Here is a 21,626-nt window from a genome sequence, read left to right as displayed (position 1 = left end):
ATATAAAAACAAATGTATGGCTTTTATTGGTCATTAGTAAATAATGAAAAAAACCATTTCAAAAATATAATCTGACCGTTATCGACATTAAGAACGGTTTAAAACCGTTCCTAAAATTTAAAATTACTCGTTTACAACCATTCCTAAGAGTTCTTAAAATCTGAAACGGTACTAAATACCGTATTGAACCGTTCCAGATTTTGACGCCTATTTTAGGAACAGTTTTAAATCATTCCTAAATGGCGTTTTTGGTGTAATGACATTACTAGGATTCATTCAAACTTTCATACAAGACATACGCAGCACGCACATAGATAAATATAGAACTTGGGCCAAAGGAAAATGTATGCATTTCAACACAATGTATTGATCTTCTTAGATGTTTGTGATGATCCCAGATCCATCAAACCAAAGCGGTGCAATTGGTTTTAGGGGCGCTGACCACAGTGACCACTGTCATTGCATTGCTCCCATATGCATTAGTAGCAGTAGCCCAAGTAGCCCCACCATAGATGACTACATTTCTATCCTTTTGAAGGATTAGAATGTAGAAGCCTTCGTCTCGGGTAGTATTACTAGCCCAAATTGCGACTCCGTTAGGATCATATACCACAAGGTTCCCATCAGTTTGCATGGTGCAATGGCAATTCCTGGCTAACCTGCCGGTGTTGGATGCCCAAATGGGGTTTCCATTATCATATAAGACCAGATTGCAATCTTCTTGAATGATAAAACTATAGCTCCCATATTCCAGATTGTTGTTAGTGCTAAGAGTTTCACCAGGATATAAGATATTGTCAACTTTGCATGCTGGGGTGAGGAGGATATGATTGTAGGCTGTGGATTTATAGATAGATTGACACGAGTAGTCTCGGATCAGGTGGTGTTGCCTACACCACCCACAGCGGTGGCATGGCGATGTGTCATGGATATTATATATATATATATATATATATATATATATATATATATATATATATATATATATATAGAGAGAGAGAGAGAGAGAGAGAGAGAGAGTCATGCTCACTTGTGCACCTACGCACGTGCGCACCTTTGCACACGTGTCATGGGTATCTAATATGCACGGTCCATGTGATGTGGAATCCCATGAAACCTCATGTGAACTGGTGCGCAGGTGAGCATTTCCATATATATATATATATATATATATAGGGAAAAGGTACTATGTGCTCGACCTCACGAGTCCGTCTCATGAGGTCGAGTTGTGTGGCCCCACCGTGATGCGTTTCGAACATCTACCCCATCAATTAGATGCACCATTCCATTGTGGGCCTAGGTCTCAAAAATCAAGTCAATCCGTGACTTGTTTGGGCCACACCACATACAGAAGTGGAGAGGAGCCGTGCACCATTAAAACATTCGTAACCATTTTTTGGGCCTACCGAGATGTGGTTTGCAAATCCAGCCCATCCATTATGTGTGTCCCACTTGGATGAGGGTTCAGACCAAGTTTCAGCAACATGCAAATTTCAGGTGGGCCCCACCAAGTGCTTTTATATGTTTTAACGGTGTCTTTACATGATTTTAGATGGTATGGCCCACTTGAGTTCCGTATACGACTAATTTTTGGGATATCCCATAATTTAGAGGGGACCCATCAAACGCACGGTGTTGATGGTCGACACGCATCACGGTAGGGCCCACACAGCTCAACCTCATGGGAGCTTATCGTGAGGTGGAGCACATAGTACCTTTTCCCATATATATATATATATATATATATATATATATATATATATATATATATATATATATATATATATGGGAAAAGGTACTATGTGCTCGACCTCACGAGCCCGTCCCATGAGGTCGAGCTGTGTGGGCCCCACCATGATGCGTTTCGAACATCTACCCCATCAGTCAGATGCACCATTCCATCGTGGGCCTAGGTCTCAAAAATCAAGTCAATCCGTGACTTGTTTGGGCCACACCACATACAGAAGTGGAGGGGCCGTGCACCATTAAAACATTCATAATCATTTTTTAGGCCCACCGAGAGTGGTTTCCAAATCCAGCCCATCCATTATGTGTGTCCCACTTGCATGAGGGTTCAGACCAAGTTTCAGATGCATGTAAATTTCAGGTGGGCCCCACCGAGTGCTTTTATATGTTTTAACGGTGTCTTCACATGATTTTAGATGGTATGGCCCACCTGAGTTCCGTATACGGCTGATTTTTGGGATATCCCATAATTTAGAGGGGACCCATCAAATGCACGGTGTTCATGGTCGACACGCATCACGGTAGGGCCCACACAGCTCAACCTCACGGGAGCTTATCGTGAGGTCGAGTGCATAGTACCTTTTCCCATATATATATATATATGGGAAAAGGTACTATGTGCTTGACCTCACCAGCCCGTCCCATAAGGTCGAGCTGTGTGGGCCCCACCGTGATGCGTTTCGAACATCTACCCCATCAGTCAGATGCACCATTCCGTCATGGGCCTAGGTCTCAAAAATTAAGTCAATTCGTGACTTGTGTGGGCCACACCACAAACAGAAGTGGAGGGGCCGTGCACCATTAAAACATTCATAATCATTTTTTGGGCCCACCGAGATGTGGTTTCCAAATCCAGCCCATCCATTATGTGTGTCCCGCTTGCATGAGGGTTCAGACCAAGTTTCAGATGCATGCAAATTTCAGGTGGGCCCCACCAAGTGCTTTTATATGTTTTAATGGTGTCTTCACATGATTTTAGATGGTATGGCCCACCTAAGTTCCGTATACGGCTGATTTTTGGGATATCCCATAATTTAAAGGTGAACCATCAAATGCACGGTGATGATGGTCAACACGCATCACGGTGGGGCCCACACAGCTCGACCTCACAGGAGCTAATCGTGAGGTCGAGCGCACAGTACCTTTTCCACATATATATATATATATATCATTGTGTGCGTGTGCTGTCTAACTCATTTTGACAGCTCATTTTAGGGCATGCCCCATAATCATACCACAGGAAACGTTGGGGACATTGACATATGCTGAAACCTTCCCGGGGCACGCCATAATGTTTATTTGCCATCTAACTTCGTGATTTGGTCAGCAAGACCTGAAAAAATGAAAACACGATTATGAACTTGATCCAAAACTTTTGTGGGCTCCCACAAGCTTTTCATAGTGGGCGTTCAACCTCTTTTTAATATGGTGTGGTACTGTTAAGATTTGGATTGGACGTGGATTGGCTGGTGTACCACACCACCATCTGGCTGGTGTGTTGACGTATCCAAGTTATGTTGGTATGTGTTTATCCCAACCGTCCTTTCTTTCTATGAGCTCGTCCGAAGGGTTGAACTGAAAAATAAGAGATAGATCTAGAGATCAAGTGTACCACACTGCAATGTGGGAGATTGAACCTCTAACGTTGAAACCCTTTTTGGGGGGTCACAGAAGTTTGGGATCAGTATGATTTTTCATCCATGCATGACTACGTGACCTTATAAATAGATTTGATGGAAAATGAATCATTATCCCACTACTATTTTTGGTGTGGTCCACTTAAGTTTTGGATATGAATCATTTTGGTAGAGCATGTCTAACTTGTGAACTCTTTTGAATCATTCGATGCAACTTGGATATCGAAGAGTTGCAGTGCTCGTATTAGCAGGACACGTACCACACTAGCCATATGTACAGCATACGGATGCAGATTGGTAGAGCACGTTTAACTTGTGAACTCTTTGAACCACTTGTACAATTCCGATAGAGTTGCAACGCTCATCTTAGCATGATACGTGCACACACTAGCTATATGTACGGTACACATGCGGATTGGTAGAGGACGTTTAACTTGTTAACTCTTTTGAACCACTCCTACAATTCGGATTAGAGGTGGGCATGTTGGACCCGATCCGGTGGATCCGACCCGACCCGACCCGACTCGGTACCGTTCCGAACAGAACCGACGGCCTAGATCGGCCCTGATCGAGTCTGTCCATCCAGATCCGATCATTTTTTAGGTCGGATTCGGATAGTGGTGTATCCGGACAGAACCGATCCGAAACCCGGACCGAAATGGTCCGACCCGACCCGACCCGGGACATAAATATCTCTCTATTTTACAAAATATCCCCATATCTTTTGTTTTTCGTTTAGCGCTGAAAAAACCCGCCCAATATGTACTTGAGCCCCCAACTCCATCTCTCTCTATCTCTTTTATCTCTGTTTATCCCTCTCTCTCCCTTTCTGTTGAAGAAGAAAGCAAGAAAAAAACTAGTTAAATATCCTGAGGTAGATCAAATAACTTTTTTCCTGCCGTTGAGTTTCGGAGATTTTCTGGTAGATAGCTGTGTACTTAAGAGAGAAAGAGAAAGGCCGATGCAGCGGACATTGATCGAAGAAGGTCGGTTGTTTACAGGCGGCGTGACGGTCAGGCCAAAGACAGAAGCGGAGTGTTTACAGGCGGCGTGACGGTCATGCCCAGTGACAGAAGCGGACTGTCTTATTAAATTGTGGGTTTAATCACGAGGTATGTGTTATATCCAAACCGTCCATCCATTTGGCAAAATCTTATTAAGGCTTGAGACAAAAATATGATAGATTAACTATTAAGTGGACCACACTACGGAAGGCAGTAGGGGATTGAACGTTTACCATTAAAATCCTTGTTGGGTTCACAGAAGTTTTGGATCAACATGAATTTTGTTTTTCCACATCATTCAGGTCTCTGTGATCTTATGAACAGATTGGATGGAAAATAAACATTATGGTGGGCCTACAAATTGTGTAACGGTGAAAATCATCATCTCCACTGCTATTTATGGTGTGGTCCAGATGATCTTTGGATCTGATTCATTTTTTTTTGCATAATGCTCTAAAATAATTTCTAAAAATAGATGAACGGTATAGATCTAATAAATACATCACTGTGGGGCCATGTAACTTTGATCTCCTTTGAACCGTTCGTACAACACGGAGCTCAAGGACCCTCAGTGCTCGTCTTCGCACGACACGTACCTAAAGCAGGTGTATAGCTGGCATGAGCTATAAGACCATAGGCAGTAGTGTACTTTTGCTTTGCTTTGCGTACTGTGATACTCGTACACTCCTATCGTACTGAGTAAACTCAGTTGGGCCCACTGCGAATGTATGTGGTTCATCCACGCCGTCCATTCGTTTTGCCAGATCATTTTATGGGTTCAACCCAAAATTGATGCATATACAAAGCTCAACTGGACCATACCACTGGAAAAAGTGGCAATATTGATTTCAACTGTTGAAATTTTTTTAAGGCCCTCAATGATGTTTATTTGTCATCCAACCTGTTCATAAGATCACAAAGACATGGATGAAGGGAAAAAGCATATATCAGCTTAATCTAAACCTTATGTTGTCCCCAAAAATTTTTTAACGATAAATGTTTAATTCACACTGTTTCCGGTGGTGTGGTCCATTTGAGGTTTGGATTATACTCCATTTTTAGAATATGCCCTAAAATTATTCTTCAAAAGATATGGACGGAGTGGATATAATGCAGGAATGCCACTGGAGCCCACTAAGTTTACTCAGTACGCTTGCTGTACTAACTACGCAATCCGCTTCCCTTAATATGAAGCTTCTTCAGGAAGCTTTCGCCGTGAAATATCTTATCCTATTGGGTAAACTACATGGGACCGTTTTAAAATTTTTTTTGGTTTATCCACTCCGTCTATCAGTTTTTTCAGATCATTTAAAGAGTTGATGCTAAATTTTAAATATATCTAGTAATCAAGTAGATCACACCATAAAAAATAGTGAGAATAAAGATTTCTACACCGTTGAAAAAATGAACGATCGAACCTCGCCCAATCCGATCCGACTAGTTTTCCTGACCGAGTCGAAATCGGATTGGTTCAGACTAATAGAGATTCGGATCTGTTTGAATTAGATAACTCAAATCCGATATCGGATCTGGTCGAGTTCGGATGAGGCTCTGCAAATTTCGATTAGGGTCGAGTTGGGCCGAATCCGATCCGACTCGGTCCGATGCCCAGCCCTAATTCGGATATCAGGGAGCTGCAACGCTCGTCTTAGCATGAAACGTACCCACACTAGCCATATGTACGGTACATGGATGCGAATTGTGAACTCTTTCGGGCCACTCGCACAATTCAGCTATAAGGGAGCTGCAACGCTCGGCATAGTATGGCACGTGCCCACACTAGCCGTACACAGACGCAGATTGGTAGAGCACCTCTAAATTGTGAACTATTTTGAGCCATTCGTACAACTAGATATCAAAGACCTGCAGGGCTCGTCTTAGTTTGACACGTACCCACGCTAGCTGTACATGTACACGGATTGGCAGAGCACGTTTAACTTCTGAACCCTTTTGAACCACTCGTACAATTTGAATATGAAGGAGCTGCAACACTCGTCTCAGCGTGACTTGCACTAGCCATGTGTACGGTACATGAATGTGGACCACATTGGCTACCGACCGAAGTGGATTGGCTGGTGTACCATACCCCAGCTGTAGAGCTGTAGGTACGTGTCGTGCCAGGTAGACCACTGACGCTCCTCACACTCCGGGTTGTACGAACAGTTCAAAAGAGGTTAAAGTTACGTGGCCCTACAGTGATGTATATATTATATTTATACTGTTCATTTATTTTTAGAGATTATTTTAGAGCATTTTCCCATAAGTAATTGTATTCAAAATCATAGGGACCACACCACAAAATAGCAGTGAAGATAATGATTTCCACCGTGAAAAAAATCATAGGGCCTACCATAACTTTTATTTTCCATCCAAACTGTTCATAAGGTCACAAAGACATGAATTAAGAGGAAAAACAAATTTTATATTGATCCAAAACTTCCGTGGCTTTAAAAAGGGTTCAATGGTAGACGATCAATTCCCCACTACTTTTTTCAGTGTGGTCCACTTGGTAGTTAAATTTGTCTTATTTTTCTTCTCAAACTTTAAGATGAGATTGCTGAATGGATGGACAGTTTGAATATAACACATACTTCTTGATCAGACCAACGGAACTTGCTAACGTCAATACAGCTGCCATATAGCTGGCGTGAGGTGCACCGGCCAATCCGCTTCCCACATGAATCACGAATCGGTACGATTTTTGAGCTACTAACGTATTTCTTCTTGCTTGTTTTAAATCTAATCGTGGGAGTAGACTGGCATTGTTTACTGAGTAACTAGTACAATATAAGACCTGGGGAAACTCTTTGGGGAACTTGTATAATGTATGTGTGTCTGATCCAAACCGTTTATCCCTTTTACCATATTTTTATAGGGCATGAGCCCAAAATTGAAGTATATCCCAAGCTCAAGTGAACTGCACCACAGAAATAGAGTTAATGATGTCCGTCTTAGAAACCCTCCTTGGGCCACATGAGTATTTATTTGTCATCCAACTTATTCATAAGTTTACCTGAACATGGATGAAAGGAAAACACAAATACCAACTCGATCCAAAATATCTTGCCCACCGAGAAGTTTCCAACAGTAAATGTTATTTTCCCACTGTTCTTATGGTGTGGTCCATTTTGAGCTTTGGATATGCTTTAATTTGGGGCTAATGTGCTAAAACGAGCCAAGAAAATGAATGGACCATGTAAATATAACACAAACACCGTGTTGGTTCCTACAGAGTATACTCAGTATACTATAGCCTTTTTTATTTTATTTTTAATTTTTTTAACACATGCACACATCCCCTCACACACTCACACCATAGTGGGATTTCACCACCTATGGATACTCGAATCCTTGATCAAGTGTTGAAACTCCTAAGAGTCTACCACCGGAGCAATAGTAAGGATCTAACGAGTTATTTAGTACTTCGGGTTGGGGTGGATTTTGTATAATTATGTGGACTTATAAAAATCCAAGGTGGATATCACTTTTACAACTATTTTCTTGTGTGGCCCAACCAAATCACGAGGCAGCTTGATTTTTTGCTTCTAAGCGTAATATGAGACTAAATATCTTATAGTCAGAGTGGATCGTACATAAAACATCATGGTGGGCCTCACCAAGATCAATTATAGCGTCTCATGCCATTCTTTTCTTTTTATCCCAATAATCTTTCGATAGAGTTGGAGAGAGAATTAGAGTTGGGCACGATCCGACCTGATCTAACGAATTTGACCTGATCAAACCGGTCAAATCCAATCTGACCTGAACTGAAGGCCAAGATCAAGTCGGATCGAGTAGGCCCACTCAGATTTGACCATACATCGAGTCGAGTTCTGGTCAATGGCCAATCGGAACCGATCGAATCCGATCCGGTCGGATCCTATATAACATATTTTTACTCTCTTTTTTAAAATTTTTTTTTTTTACTTTTTTAAAAAACTTTTTTACTACCCTCACCCGAACGAAAGCCCTAATCCCTAACCTATCTTCTCTACCCGAACGAACAGCGTCACACCCACCCATCTCGATCCCGCCACTCAGCAGCCCAGCAACCCATTTTCACCATTCATCCTCCTCCATTCATTAGGTAGGTTTCAAATTATTATTTTTTGTGTATTTTTCCCTGGCACGCTAGTGGTCCGACCGAGGTTAGGACCTCGCTGGCTTGGTTACAGCGTCTAGCCCTGGTTCTCCTCATTTCTCTCTCTCTCTCTCTCTCTCCCGATTTCCCTCCTCTCCTTTTCTCTCCTCCTTTCTCTCCTGATTTTCCTCCTCTCCTTATTTCTCTCCTCCTTTCTCTCCCTCTCTCTCCCGATTTTTCTCCTATTTTCTTCATAGAACGAGAGTCTCTGGACAGACTCAACTCGATCCGACTCAATTTCCCTGATCGAGTCGGACTCGATGCAGGTCAGGCCAGCAAGTATTCGGATCGGATCGAGTCAGCCATACTGGACTCGATCCCAGATTGAGTTGAGTTCGGGTCAGGTTCTTGAAAAAATCGGAACTTGATGCTCACCTCCAGAGAGAATGCAGAACTTAATTTCTAAAGAACCCAGTGTATTCAAAATCTACTCCAACCATTAGATGCATAATCCCAGTTTAAGCCCAACACCAAAAAAATCAGGCTAACTTGTAATTCAAGGGGATCACACCAAAGAAAACATCTAAGAGAGATGTCCACTCTAAATATTTACAGGGACCACCATAATGATTATATGAAATGCAATCCAACCATTAGATGCCACACGAAAATTTAAGCCCAGGGTCTAAAATTCATGCCCATTAGTGATTCAAGTGGACCATACTAATTAAGATCAAAATTTTAGGGGCAATTATTAACATATGTACACTATTTCCAATCATGTGATCCACCTAATTCACAAATTTAGTAATTTTTTGTACCATTATACTAAAATGAAGGGACACACCTGATGGTCTGAGTGGATTTTACTTAGATATCTTGTTGGAAGCTGGCACGTACGCCCGCCTAACCCGTGCCAGTTAAAGAAATGCAAGTGAAAGGTAGTGGGATGATAATCATATTGTTCAATGAGGTAGCTTCTTGAAAACCATTTAAAATTCTATGTCCCTTATCCATAGAAAGATCTGATTAAAGATGTTTAAGAATATCCAATTGCTGTGGTTCTTGCATGGTAGTGGGAGAAGAGAGGTCTGAATCTAATGGATGGTCCAGATAGGTGATGTTATGCCAACTAGTCAAAATACAACTAGATGCATGGGTATTTTCCATCCACTGAGCCCAGAGGTATTCTTCACCCTATATTTTATCCTACCCATAGAAACAAAAACCCATGCCACGTGAACAAGGCAGGCACTACTGATACTATTATCTTTTATCTTATCTGGTGAATTACTTTGTGGGAGGAGGAATTACCGAGGTGACTTTCATCACATGTGTAATATGTGTGTAAGATCTCGGACGTTCATCAAGCGGTGATTGCGATGAGCATGCACAGGTGCAAAAACCAATTAAGCAAGTTGAATCATTGATTGGTCTATACTAGTATGAGAAAACTGGACGGCTAGCATCAAAGGGGCCCACATGAACAGGCCTTGACGAAGAAATGGACAATGCATCACTCCCGATGTACGTGTATAAGAAAAATGGACGGTTGCAAGACATGATTGAGTTTCAACATTCAATGTGTGCCTCAAAAGATCACTTGGTCTAGCCTCACTTGTGGGCCAGGGCATGAAGCACTCATATGGGGCTACCAACATTCAAGCCTCCACTCCTCCATTCACCCTCTTACGTACTCACATTTATAATACTTATACGGGTTGCAAAGTTGTGAGTGGTCCAACCCATGCATTTAAATTAGCTCCGCTATGCGTCGGATGGAATGCTGAAAATCAACTCCGTCCAATCACTATATAGATTGGCCACACTATAGAATACAATTGACAATCATCCAAAATGTAATATGGTGGCCCACATAATGGTTGAATGGGTGTATTACATCTAATCTACGCATTAAGTGGGGCCACTATAATAATGGGATGTGCAGAAATAAGTTTAACTAATTGCTACCTCAGCCATGGATGCAAATCATCTACTAACCATACGCTGCCAATATTAAGGTGGCTATTGGTTGGTGTTATATGCGCCCCAGTGTAATGTACGTGTTTAATTATCTACATTGTCTATTCATTTTTTCATAACATTTTAGAGTAAACTTTGGTAGGCCTCGAGAAGTTTTTAACGGTAAGCATTTAATCACCACTATTTTTTATGTTGTGGTCCGGTTGAGCTTTGGATCTGCCTCATTTTCATGCTCATGTCATTAATTATTGATTTGGCAAAATGAATGTACTTTGTGGATAAAATACATACATCATGGTGAAACCCATAGTGCACTGACCAGTATCCACTACTCTTCAGTAGGCAATCAGCATTCCTTTTTAGCCACACCATAGAACTTGAACATATTAGACGTGGCCTGACCGTTGACCCTAATTTGATGTATGTGTAGTACATCGACGCTGTCCATCTATTTTAAGCTGATTATAGGGCCTAGACCCAAAAATCAAGTAGAAACAAGTCTCAGGTAGACAACACCACAGGAAACAATGGTGACTGAATGCCCGCCTTTAAAAAATCCTAAGGTCCGCCTGAATGTTTATTTTCCATTTAACCATGATAATATCATACGGATAAGGGAAAAACAAGTATCAATTTAATCCAAAACTTTGATGGCTCATAGTAAGTTTTAAGGAATAATCACCACAACTGTCCATAAGAACTTTTGTGGCTTATAAGAATTTTAGTGTGGTCCACCTGAGATATGGATTTCTATCATTTTGGGTTTCATGACCAAAAATTATATGAAAAAACGGCATGAATATTTATACATTACCTTCCATACGGTATTTTGAATTGCAGAGGAACAAGATCAGACCTATTGATATATTTGTGATAATATTATTTAATCAAATTCCCGAAAAAATATGTGAGATTTTCTAGGATTATTTGTCTCATTAATTGAATGGTCAGATCTGATCACACATTTGTCACTTACTTAACATTTATTTGTCTTTTATGGACGCTGTCAGAACGATAAGGCAGTGATAGGCTGGCGCGGATTACGTCAGTGTGGGGAAACAGCTCAGTGGGTGGTTACCTGACAGTGGGCCATACCATCCATTATGTGTGTCCCACTTGGATGAGGGTTCAGACCAAGTTTCAGCAGCATTCAAAACTCAGGTGGGCCCACCAAGTGCTTTTATATGTTTTTGGCATATCTTCACATGATTTTAGATGGTATGGCCCACCTGAGTTCCTTATACGGCTGATTTTTGGGATTTCCCATAATTTAGAGGGGACCCATCAAATGCACGGGGTTGATGGTCGACACGCATCACGGTGGGGCCCACACAGCTCGACCTTATGGGAGCTTATCGTGAGGTCGAGTGCATAGTACCTTTTCCCATATATATATATATATATATATATATATATATATATATCCACTACGTCCATCAGTTTTTCCAGATCATTTTAATGCAAGGATTAAAAAATTAAGAATATATAAATTTCAAGTGTACCATAGTATTAGAAATAGTGGTCATTGGACATTGAAAACTTATTGTGGGCCCCAAGAATTTTGAATCAACCTGATATTTGTGTTTTCCTTCAATCAGGTCTGTGTGGCATTATAAACAGGTTGGATGGAAAATAAACATTAAGGTAGGCCATAGGAACTTCTAGTGGTGGGTGTTCAATCATCAATGTTTCTTGTGGTGTGGTCCACATGACATTTGGATCTGCTTCATTTTTTGTACCATGCCCCAAATTGAGTTGAAAAAACTTATGGCCGGAGTAGATATGCAACATACACATCAAGGTGGGCCCCACAGTCTAGAACTCACCCACTATGCTGTCACCCCCGACTCAGCAATCCGCGCCCGTGATGACACCTTTGTATCTTTCTGTATATTATTGTATGGACACGGAGTGCGTGCAGCACAGATGCGCATGACAGCCATGGGAGGTACTGTGACTATACTCCCAAATGAACCTTGATTTTGCTGGAAGCAGATTGCCTGGGACAGCCGACCGCAGGAAGTTCCTGTGGTTGGAAGCTAGGTGGGGCCACTGTGATCTTTGTGATAAATCTATCTGGTCCATCCATTTTTCCAGCTCTTCTTAGGACATGTGCTAAAAAAATTGAGGATGATCCAAAACTTAAGTAGGCCACCCGCCAGGGAAAATTGGGTAGGGAAAATGCCTACCATTGAAACCTTTCGGAGTCCACGGTGAAGTTTATATGCCGTCCAAACCGTTCATATATAAGATGAACAGAATATTAGCCTAATCAAAACTTCTGTGGCCTGTTGAATTTTTCGATGGCGGCCGTTCAATCCCCAGTGTCTATGTTTGATTTTTCTCTTTCCACTGTGGGTCTACTTCTGCTAATTAGAGCATCGTGAATGCTGGATAGGGTGCATGCAACCTCGTTGAATTTTTGTTTCGGTCGGCGAGCGTTTTGCATGTGCATGTTTGAATATTCAACAGGTCTCTCACACGGTCTTATGCCACCAGCGTGATAGTGGCAGTACCGGGAAATTGTCGGCCCCTCCAAATCCCTGACATCCAAGCAAGCTCTTTAAAAAAATTATAAGATAGCTTATTATATAATTTTTGTAGAGTTTTAGAGTAGTTTTTTTTTTTTTCCAGATGTGTGTATGTTAGATTCTATTTAAATCGTGGCAGGTCTCCCATATATTTCATATATTCAAGTTATTTTCAGGAAAATAAATAAAGTATCATGACTTCCACGATGTAGTCTTTTTAGGTTTAACATAGCATCGATATGTTCGTCTTGCCCTGTGTTAGTGGGGGAGATTTTCTTGCCCGCCGACTTGTACGTGCTGCCGATGTCAGATTTCGACCTTATCTTAGACATGGATTGGCTTGCCGAGTACCACGCCATCTTTGACTACTTTGCGAGGACAATCATGTTCTGTATACCAGGCTTGTAGCAGTTTCAGTTCGTTGCATAGCCCCGGGGAGAGCCGTTGTCTTGCTTGATGACCTGCGCCGTTGAGGAGCCTGTTATCGCTTGTATTGACCAGTTGCCTGTGGTTTACAATTTTTTCGATGTGTTCCAGGAGATTCTAGGATTACCGCTTTGCCGACACACCGAGTTTCAGATTGATCTCGTGCCTTGTACCACGTCTATTTCGAAGGTCCCATATCATGTAGCATCATTGAAGTTGCGAGAACTGCAGAAACAGTTGGGCGAGTTGTGCGAGTTAGGCTTTATCCGTCTGAGTAGCTCATCGTAGGGAGCACCGGTACTCTTCGTGAAGAAGAAAAATGGCTCATTGAGGCTCTACATAGACTACCGCGAGCTCAATAAGGTCACGATCAAGAACAAGTATCCGCTCCCGAGGATCGACATTTATTTAATTAACTGTAGGGTACGCAGTTCTTTTCGAAGATTGACCTGCGTTCCAGTTATCATCAGATTCGGGTTCGAGAGGAGGACATCCCGAAGACGGCTTTCAGGATGCGTTATGGTCATTTTGAGTTTTAGGTCATGTCCTTCGGACTGACGAATGCAGCCGCGGTCTTTCTGCAGTTGATAAACGAGGTCTTCCGTCCGTATTTCGATCAGTTTGTTGTAGTCTTTATCGATGACATTCTGATCTATTCGAGGACCCGTGAGGAGCACGAGCAGCAATTGTAGATTGCATTGCAGACCCTCCATGCCCACCAACTGTATGTAAAGCTGGAGAAGTGTGAGTTTTGGAAGGAGAAGATGAAGTTCCTCGGTCACATGGTGACGAGGGGGTGTCACGGTAGACCCCTTGAAGGTCGAGGTAATGCGTCAGTTGGACTAGCCATGAACGCATCTAAGATCCGCAGTTTTCATAGTTTGGAAGGATATTACCGGCGTTTCATTGAGGGCTTCTCTCGTATTGCAGCCCCATTGACCAGGTTGACTCGGAAGGGCGTAGAGTTTATTTAAAGCGACACCTGTGAGCAAGCATTTATGGAGTTGAAGGACCGACTCACATCCGCTCCTGTCCTCACTCTTCCCTCTGAGCGTGATGGATTTATTGTATTTACCAATGCCTCGCATATTGGTTTGGGTATTGTCCTGATACAGCAAGAGAGACCAGAGGCCTTTGCGTCTCGTCAGCTCAAGGTACATGAGTTGAACTACCACATGCATGATTTGGAGCTGGCAACAGTTGTTTTCGCATAGAAGGTGTGGAGACACTATCTTTATGGGGTTAGGTTCAAGCTTTTTTCTGACCACAAGAGCTTGAAGTACCTCTTCTCGCAGTCTGAATTGAACATGAGACAGAGACGCTAGATGAAGCTCCTGAAAGACTATGATTTCGACCTTCAGGACCACCTGGACAAGGCGAACGTGGTGGCAGTGCCCTTAGCCGTCAGCCACGAAGCCTGGTGGCCCATATGATGATTCAGGAGTGACGGATGATTGAGGATATACTAGAGTATGATTTTGAGTTCGGTCTGCAGTCTTCCATCATGCAGTTATCGAGCCTGTTGATTCAACCCTCTCTTGTCGCAAGGGTGATTAAGGCTCAGCAGGCTGATGAGTCGTTGCAGAGTTATATGGTTGAGGCGGCATCTAAAAGTTAGTCGGATTAACAGATTGGTACAGACAGTGGACTTCGCTTTTGAGGCCGATTATGTGTCCCTGATATTCCTGAGTTACACAGAGATCTTATGACCGATGCACATCGATCGCGGTTTTCTATCCACCCTGACTCGATGAAGATGTACCGTGACATGAGACGACAGTATTTTTGGACGGGGATGAAGCGTCAGATTGCCAGTTTTGTGACCGAGTGTGACATATACCAGCATGTCAAGGCCGATCATCAAAGACCCCCTGGTTTATTGCAGTCATTGAGTGTCCCGATGTGGAAGTGGGAGCATGTGTTGACAGATTTCATTATGGGCTTATCGAGGATTCAGCGCCATCATGACGCCATCTGGGTTGTTGTGGATCGTCTGACGAAGTCGGCACATTTTCTTGCAGTGCGTACGATTTGGTCGATGGGTTGGCTTGCGAGTTTATTCATCGAGGAGATTGTGAGACTGCACGAAGTTCCAGTCTCGATTGTTTCAGACCGAGACCTGAGGTTCACGTCTCAGTTTTGGGAGAGCTTTAAGGGAGCGATAGGGACTGATTTGCAGCTCAGCACCGTATACCATCCTCAGACCGATGGCTAGACCGAGAGGGTCAACCAGATCCTTGAGGATATGCTTCGGGCCTACGCGATTGATTTCGGCGGTAGATGAGATGAGCATCTGCAATTAGCTGAGTTCGCATACAACAACAGTTATTAGGCGACCATTGGCATGACTCCTTTTGAGGCACTATATGACAGGCCATGCAAATCTCTGAGTTGTTGGACCGAGGTTGGAGAGCATCATCTCTTAGGTCTCGAACTTGTGTAGGAGACGTCAGAGGCTATCGATATCACCAGGCAGAGGATGCGCAAAGCTCAGAGCCGGCAGAAGAGTTTTGCTGATCGCCGGCATTGTCCCTTAAAGTTTGTTGTAGGGGACCATGTTTATCTCAAGGTCTTGCCCATGAAGGGCGTAGTTCGATTTGGAGCGAATGATAAACTTGCCCCGAGATTCATATGACCTTTTGAGATCACTAGGCACGTTGGCGCCTTGGCCTATCGGCTTGCCTTGCCATCTCAGTTGTCTGGTGTCCACAACGTTTTTCATGTCTCTATGTTAAGGAAGTGTGGGTCAGACATCGTTCCTATTATTGATTGGCAGCGGTTAGAGATTCGTGAGGACGCTTCCTAAATTGAGCAGCCGGTTCCATACTTGATCGGAAGGAGTTGGTCCTCCGGACCAAGGTCACACTACGTGAAAATTGGAAAAAAAAGGACGGATTTAGAGACGGTTCTGGACCGTCTCTAAAATTGCTTGGTTTAAAGACACTTTAGAGACGGCCGTAAACCGTCTCTAAAATTTTAGACGGCCCCTGACTGTCCTTAATATTGTCTTAAAAATTTCACCGTCCACAAATAATTTAAGACGGTCATTGACCGTCTTATATGGGTTATCTGAGACGGTCATTGGCCGTCCGCATTAGAGACGGTCCTTGACCGTCTTATATGCGGTCATCTGAGACGGTCCTTAGCCGTCTACATTAGAGACGGTCATTGACTGTCTTTTACTTCCAATCTGAGACTGTCAAAGACCGTCTCTATTAAAGACGGTCCTTCGCCGTCTTAAAGACCTATTAAAGACCGTCTCTGTTAGAGACGGCCCTATACCGTCTCTATTAAAGACTGTCCAGGACCGTCTCTATTAGAGACAGTCCTAAACCGTCTCATAGCCCTGTCAAAGACCGTCTTTAATGCTCAGGTCAAAAATGAAAGAGCTCAAAAAAATTATGAATTTTGAAAAAATTATGAATTTTGAAAAAATTAATAGTTTAGAAGCTTAGAAAATTAATTAACAACGTTTAAGTAAATTTTAAATTTTGAAAAATGAAAACTGTAATTTTATAAAAATCTAGATTTTGAAAAAAATAAAATTAAGAACTTTGAATAATGTTGATAATTTTGAAAAAAAAAAAATCGATAAAAATATGATATTTTGAAAACGAAAATTTAAAAAATTAAACAAAATTGTGAAAAAATTGATAAAATGTAAAAAAAATATATTTTTTAAAAAAGAAAACTAGATTTTATATTTTGACAATAAAAATTGAAAAGTTATATAATAAAAGTGAGATTAAAAAAATAATATTTTTAAAAAGAAAATTTAAGAAATTAAACAAAACTGTGAAAATTTAACAAATTGTAAAAATATATATTTTTTAAAAAGAAAATTAGATTTTGTATTTTGACAAGAAAAATTAAAAAGTTATATAACAAAAGTGAGATTAAAAAAATGATATTTTAAAAATTAAACAAAATTGTAAAAAAATTGATAAATTGTAATATATATATATATATATATATATATATATATATATATATATATATATATATATATATATATATATTAAAAAAGAAAACTAAATTTTGTAAAAAAAAAATGTTAAATTTATTTAGTTAAAAGAGTTTTGGATGCGGTTGAAACTTGGTCTGACCCCTCATCCAAGTGGGACACACATAATGAGTGGGTTGGATATATGAATCACATTTAGGTAGGCCCAATATATGATTATGAATGTTTTAAGGAAACCTTTCTCCACTACATTTAAATGAGTTACTCGTTACCTTTACAAGAGTAAACTCTGTGGGGTTCACCGTTATTAATTTATTTATTTTATCCACTTTATTCATCCATGTTAACAGATAATTTGAGGTCTAAAGAACAAAAAGGAAGCATATCCAAAGCTCAAGTGGACCACACCACAGGAAATAGTGTGATTGAACCTCTACCAGTTAAAATTTCTTGGAGGCCATAGAAGTTTTAGATCAAGCTGATGTTTGTGTTTTTTATTCATTTATATATTTTTGATATTATGAACAACCTTTAACTATTTTTGGACAATCTGATCAGTCCGGACATGAAGAGTAAATAACTTCAGATGTTAAACTCAAAATTCACTAAAATTGTTGATCAATCTTGTTTACCCAATATATTTCTCATATGTAGTTTGATCGAGGCGAGTAACTAGTCAAATTGAGGGTAATGATCAGTAAAATAGAGTGAATGGACCAGACATGTAAAATGGGCCCATCATGATGTGTGTCGAACATCAACTCCGTGCATTTGATGTCTCCCCTTTAGCTCATGAGATATCTCAAAAGTCATCCGTATACGAAACTCAAGTGTTAATTACCATCTAAAACTATGTGAAGACATAAAAATATATAAACAGTACGATATTGGATGTCATACCATTTTGGGGCCATAAAAGTTTTGGATCAAGCTGATTTTTGTTTTTTCCCTTCATCTGGCCCTGTATGACCTAATCAACATATCGGATGTCAAATAAACAATACAGTAAGCCTTAGGAAGATTTTAATGATGGATATCCAATTACTATTGATTTCATGTGGTGTGGTGCACCTATGATTCCTATGGTGGGGTCCACTACAAGTTTTTATTTGCCTCATTCTTTGGCTCATGACGTAAAATGATATCTCAAAATGGATGGATGGTGTGGATATAACAAATACATCATAGTGGGCCCCACAAAACTTGGTGGATGTTGGTCAGTGCTCTATGGGTCCCACCATGATGTATGTGTTTCATCCAAGTGAGACACACATAATGAATGGGCTGGATCTATGAACCACATCTAGGTGGGCCCAATAAATGATTATTTTTAAGGTCGTGGCCCACCATGAAATGGTGCGTCTGATTGACGGGGCAGATCCAAAGTTCAAATGGACCCACCATAAAAAAGAGTGGGATAGTGACACCCACTATTGAAACCTTCTTAGGACCCGCCGCGATGTTTATTTGAGATCCAACCTGTTTATAAGTTAATACAGACATGGATGCATTTGAAAATTGGTTTGACCCCTCATCCAAGTGAGACACGCAATGATTGGGTTAATATGTGAATCACATTTAGGCAGACCTAATATATGATTATGAATGATCTAAGGAAACCCCTCCATTATATTATGTGGTGTGACCCACATTTAGGATGATGTATTGTATATCCTTGCCGCCCTTATATTTCTCCAACCCATTTTTGGCCCGGGTAATAATGTAAAAATGTTTTAATTTTTAAAAAATTTTGTTGGTAAAAATATGTGTGTGTGTGTGTGCGTGTGCGTGTGCGTGTGTGTGTGTGTGTAGTTTTTATATCACATGAATGGAAATTTTTTTATATATAATTAAAAGGTAATATTTAAATGATTTGTAATATCACATGAAAAAGAATTTTGAAAAGTTTAGAAATTTTAACTATGTTTAAGAAAAATTTTGAGAACAAAATAATGCTTTTGAAGAAAAAAAATTGGCATTTTGAAATTTTTGAGAAAGAATTAAAAATATGAGAAAATTTTTAAGATTTTGAAAATAAAAATTCAAAAATTGTATTTTAAATATTTTTGAAATATTTTATAATAAAAATGATATTTAGTTAAAAGAGAAAAAAATATACATTTTGAAAAAAAAATGTTATATTTATTTGTGAAAAATAAAATTACTAAATTATCAGGCACATCCACTAATTGAACCTTTAATCGTTTTTAGACAATATAATCAGTTCAAATTGAAAAGTAAATAACTTTAGATGTTTAAATCAAATTTCATTAAAATTGTTGATTAATCTTGTATGCCCAATATCTTTCTCATATGTAGTCTGATTGAGGCGAGTAACTAGTCAAATTGAGAGTATTGATTAGTAAAATAGCATGAATGGACCAGACATGTAAAATGGGCCAAATATTCTGGTTAAAATTATGACCTAATTTACTGACCTCGTGAGAACCTAAGAATTGATGTTAGTAAGTTTTGTGGGCCTTATCATGATGTGTGTTGAACATCAACACTGTGGATTTGATGTGTCTCCTTTAGGTTATGAGATATCTCAAAAATCATTGGTAAATGAAACTCAAGTGGGCCATACAATTTAAAACTATGTGAAGATATCCTAAAAAATATAAAAGCACTTGGTGGGGCCCACATGAGTTTTGGATGCGATTGAAACTTGATTTGACCCCTCATCCAAGTGGGACACACGTGATGAGTGGGTTAGATATGTGAATCACATTTAGGCAAGCCTAATATATGATTATGAATGTTTTAAGGAAACCTTTCTCTACTACATTTAAGTGAGTTACTCGTTACACTTACAAATTGTGAAAAAATTGATCAAAATTGTGAAAAAATTGACAAATTGTAAAAAAATATATTTTTTTAAAAAGAAAACTAGTTTTTGCATTTTGACAAGAAAAATTGAAAAGTTATATAACAAAAGTAAAATTAAAAAATTGATATTTTGAAAAAGAAAATTATGGTAAGCCCACTTCATATTTTTATAAGCTTCATTTTTTAGCTTATGTAATAAAATTATATGTTAAAATGGATGGATGGAGTGGATAAAATGAATAAATCATGGTGGGCCCCACGGGATTGACTCGGTGCGCTTGGGAGCGGATTGACTACTCCCCCGACAGCATCCAATGGCTGGTGGTCGATGCTCTGTGGCTCTCACCATGATGTATGTGTTTCATCCATGCCGTCCATATATTTTTACAGATAATTTTACAATATGAGACCAAAAATGAGATATATCCAAATCTCAAGTGGACCACATTACACGAAACTGTGTTGAATGAGCATCGACCATTAAAAACATTTTGGTAGTCATAAAAGTTTTGGATCAAGCTGATTTTTGTTTTTTCCCTTCATCTGGTCCTATATGACCAAATCAACAGATTGAATGTCAAATAAACAGTACAGTGGGCCTTAGGAGGATTTTAATGGTGGATATCCAATCACTATTGTTCTCATCTGGCGTGGACCACTTGAGATTTACATCCCTCTAATTTTTGCCATAAACCTCTAAAATGGTCTTTAAAAATGAATGAACGGAACGGATGAAACACATACATCATTGGAGGGCCCACGGAGCACCGTTCATGATCTCGCCCAAAATTGGGCGCGGTCTCGCCCAAAAATGGGCGCCCAATCCCTCTGCCCTCTCTCTCTCTCTCTCTCTCTCTCCCCTCTGCCCTTTTTCCTTCATTTCCCTCATTTTTCCGGCGTCATTTTTTCCTCCATCCGCAGATGCGAAAAGCATCGTCCGGTTTCTGTCCGATGTGCCCGATCTTTCCAAACCCTCCTTCATTTTTTCCACCGGGGCCCCATCCCCTCCACTTCCGACTCCCCCTCACCACCCCATGTGCAAGATAGCACCGACGGCGCGGTGGAGCGCCGGATCCGGGAGGCGGAGGACCGGCTTCGGGAGGCGATCGAGGAGCTGCAGCGCCGGCAGCGCCATCCCCGCGGCCGTCACCCACCTTGCGAGCATGCTGAGTGGTGCGTCTCCGTTTCCATCTCTCTCTGGGTGTTTGATCCAAAGAAGGGAGGGAGCCGAGAGGATGCCTTCCTTACCTACGCACGCCCTGCTCAAGATCCAAAGAGGTATCTATCTCTCTCAATCTCTCTCAATCTCTATGCTGATTTATGAATTTGGGGGATTTAGTAATTTGTGGATTCTCGATTCGATGTGGACCCCCATTTAGGGATTTGGGGATTTTAGGGCTTACAGATTTGAATGTGGACCCCGAT

At 40.7% G+C, this 21,626-nt stretch overlaps 1 protein-coding gene across 1 annotated transcript; it reads right to left on the bottom strand.

Moving 5' to 3' along the window:
• Positions 1 to 403: 403 nt before the first annotated feature.
• Positions 404 to 21,336, bottom strand: LOC131253819 (mannose-specific lectin-like). The gene is made up of 2 exons (XM_058254956.1): positions 21,230 to 21,336; positions 404 to 890 (listed from the first exon to the last, which is right to left on the bottom strand). The coding sequence occupies exons 1-2, from the start codon at positions 21,334 to 21,336 to the stop codon at positions 404 to 406; spliced, it is 594 nt and encodes a 197-aa protein (XP_058110939.1).
• Positions 21,337 to 21,626: the final 290 nt, after the last annotated feature.

Source organism: Magnolia sinica, chromosome 8 (assembly GCF_029962835.1).
Source record: "Magnolia sinica isolate HGM2019 chromosome 8, MsV1, whole genome shotgun sequence".
NCBI lineage: Eukaryota > Viridiplantae > Streptophyta > Magnoliopsida > Magnoliales > Magnoliaceae > Magnolia > Magnolia sinica.
The sequence above is the reverse complement of the archived record's forward strand: the minus strand, read 5'-3'. Positions and strand labels throughout refer to the sequence as shown.

What these genes read in the sequence shown, in the direction of transcription:
- LOC131253819 (XM_058254956.1), bottom strand. Translation starts at nt 21,336, where the DNA reads ATGGCGCTGCCGGCGCTGCAGCTCCTCGATCGCCTCCCGAAGCCGGTC. An exon ending in GCTATCTTGCACATGGGGTG is followed by an intron (nt 891 to 21,229) that starts GTGAGGGGGAGT and finishes TGGGTGGTGTAG; the next exon opens with GCAACACCACCTGATCCGAG.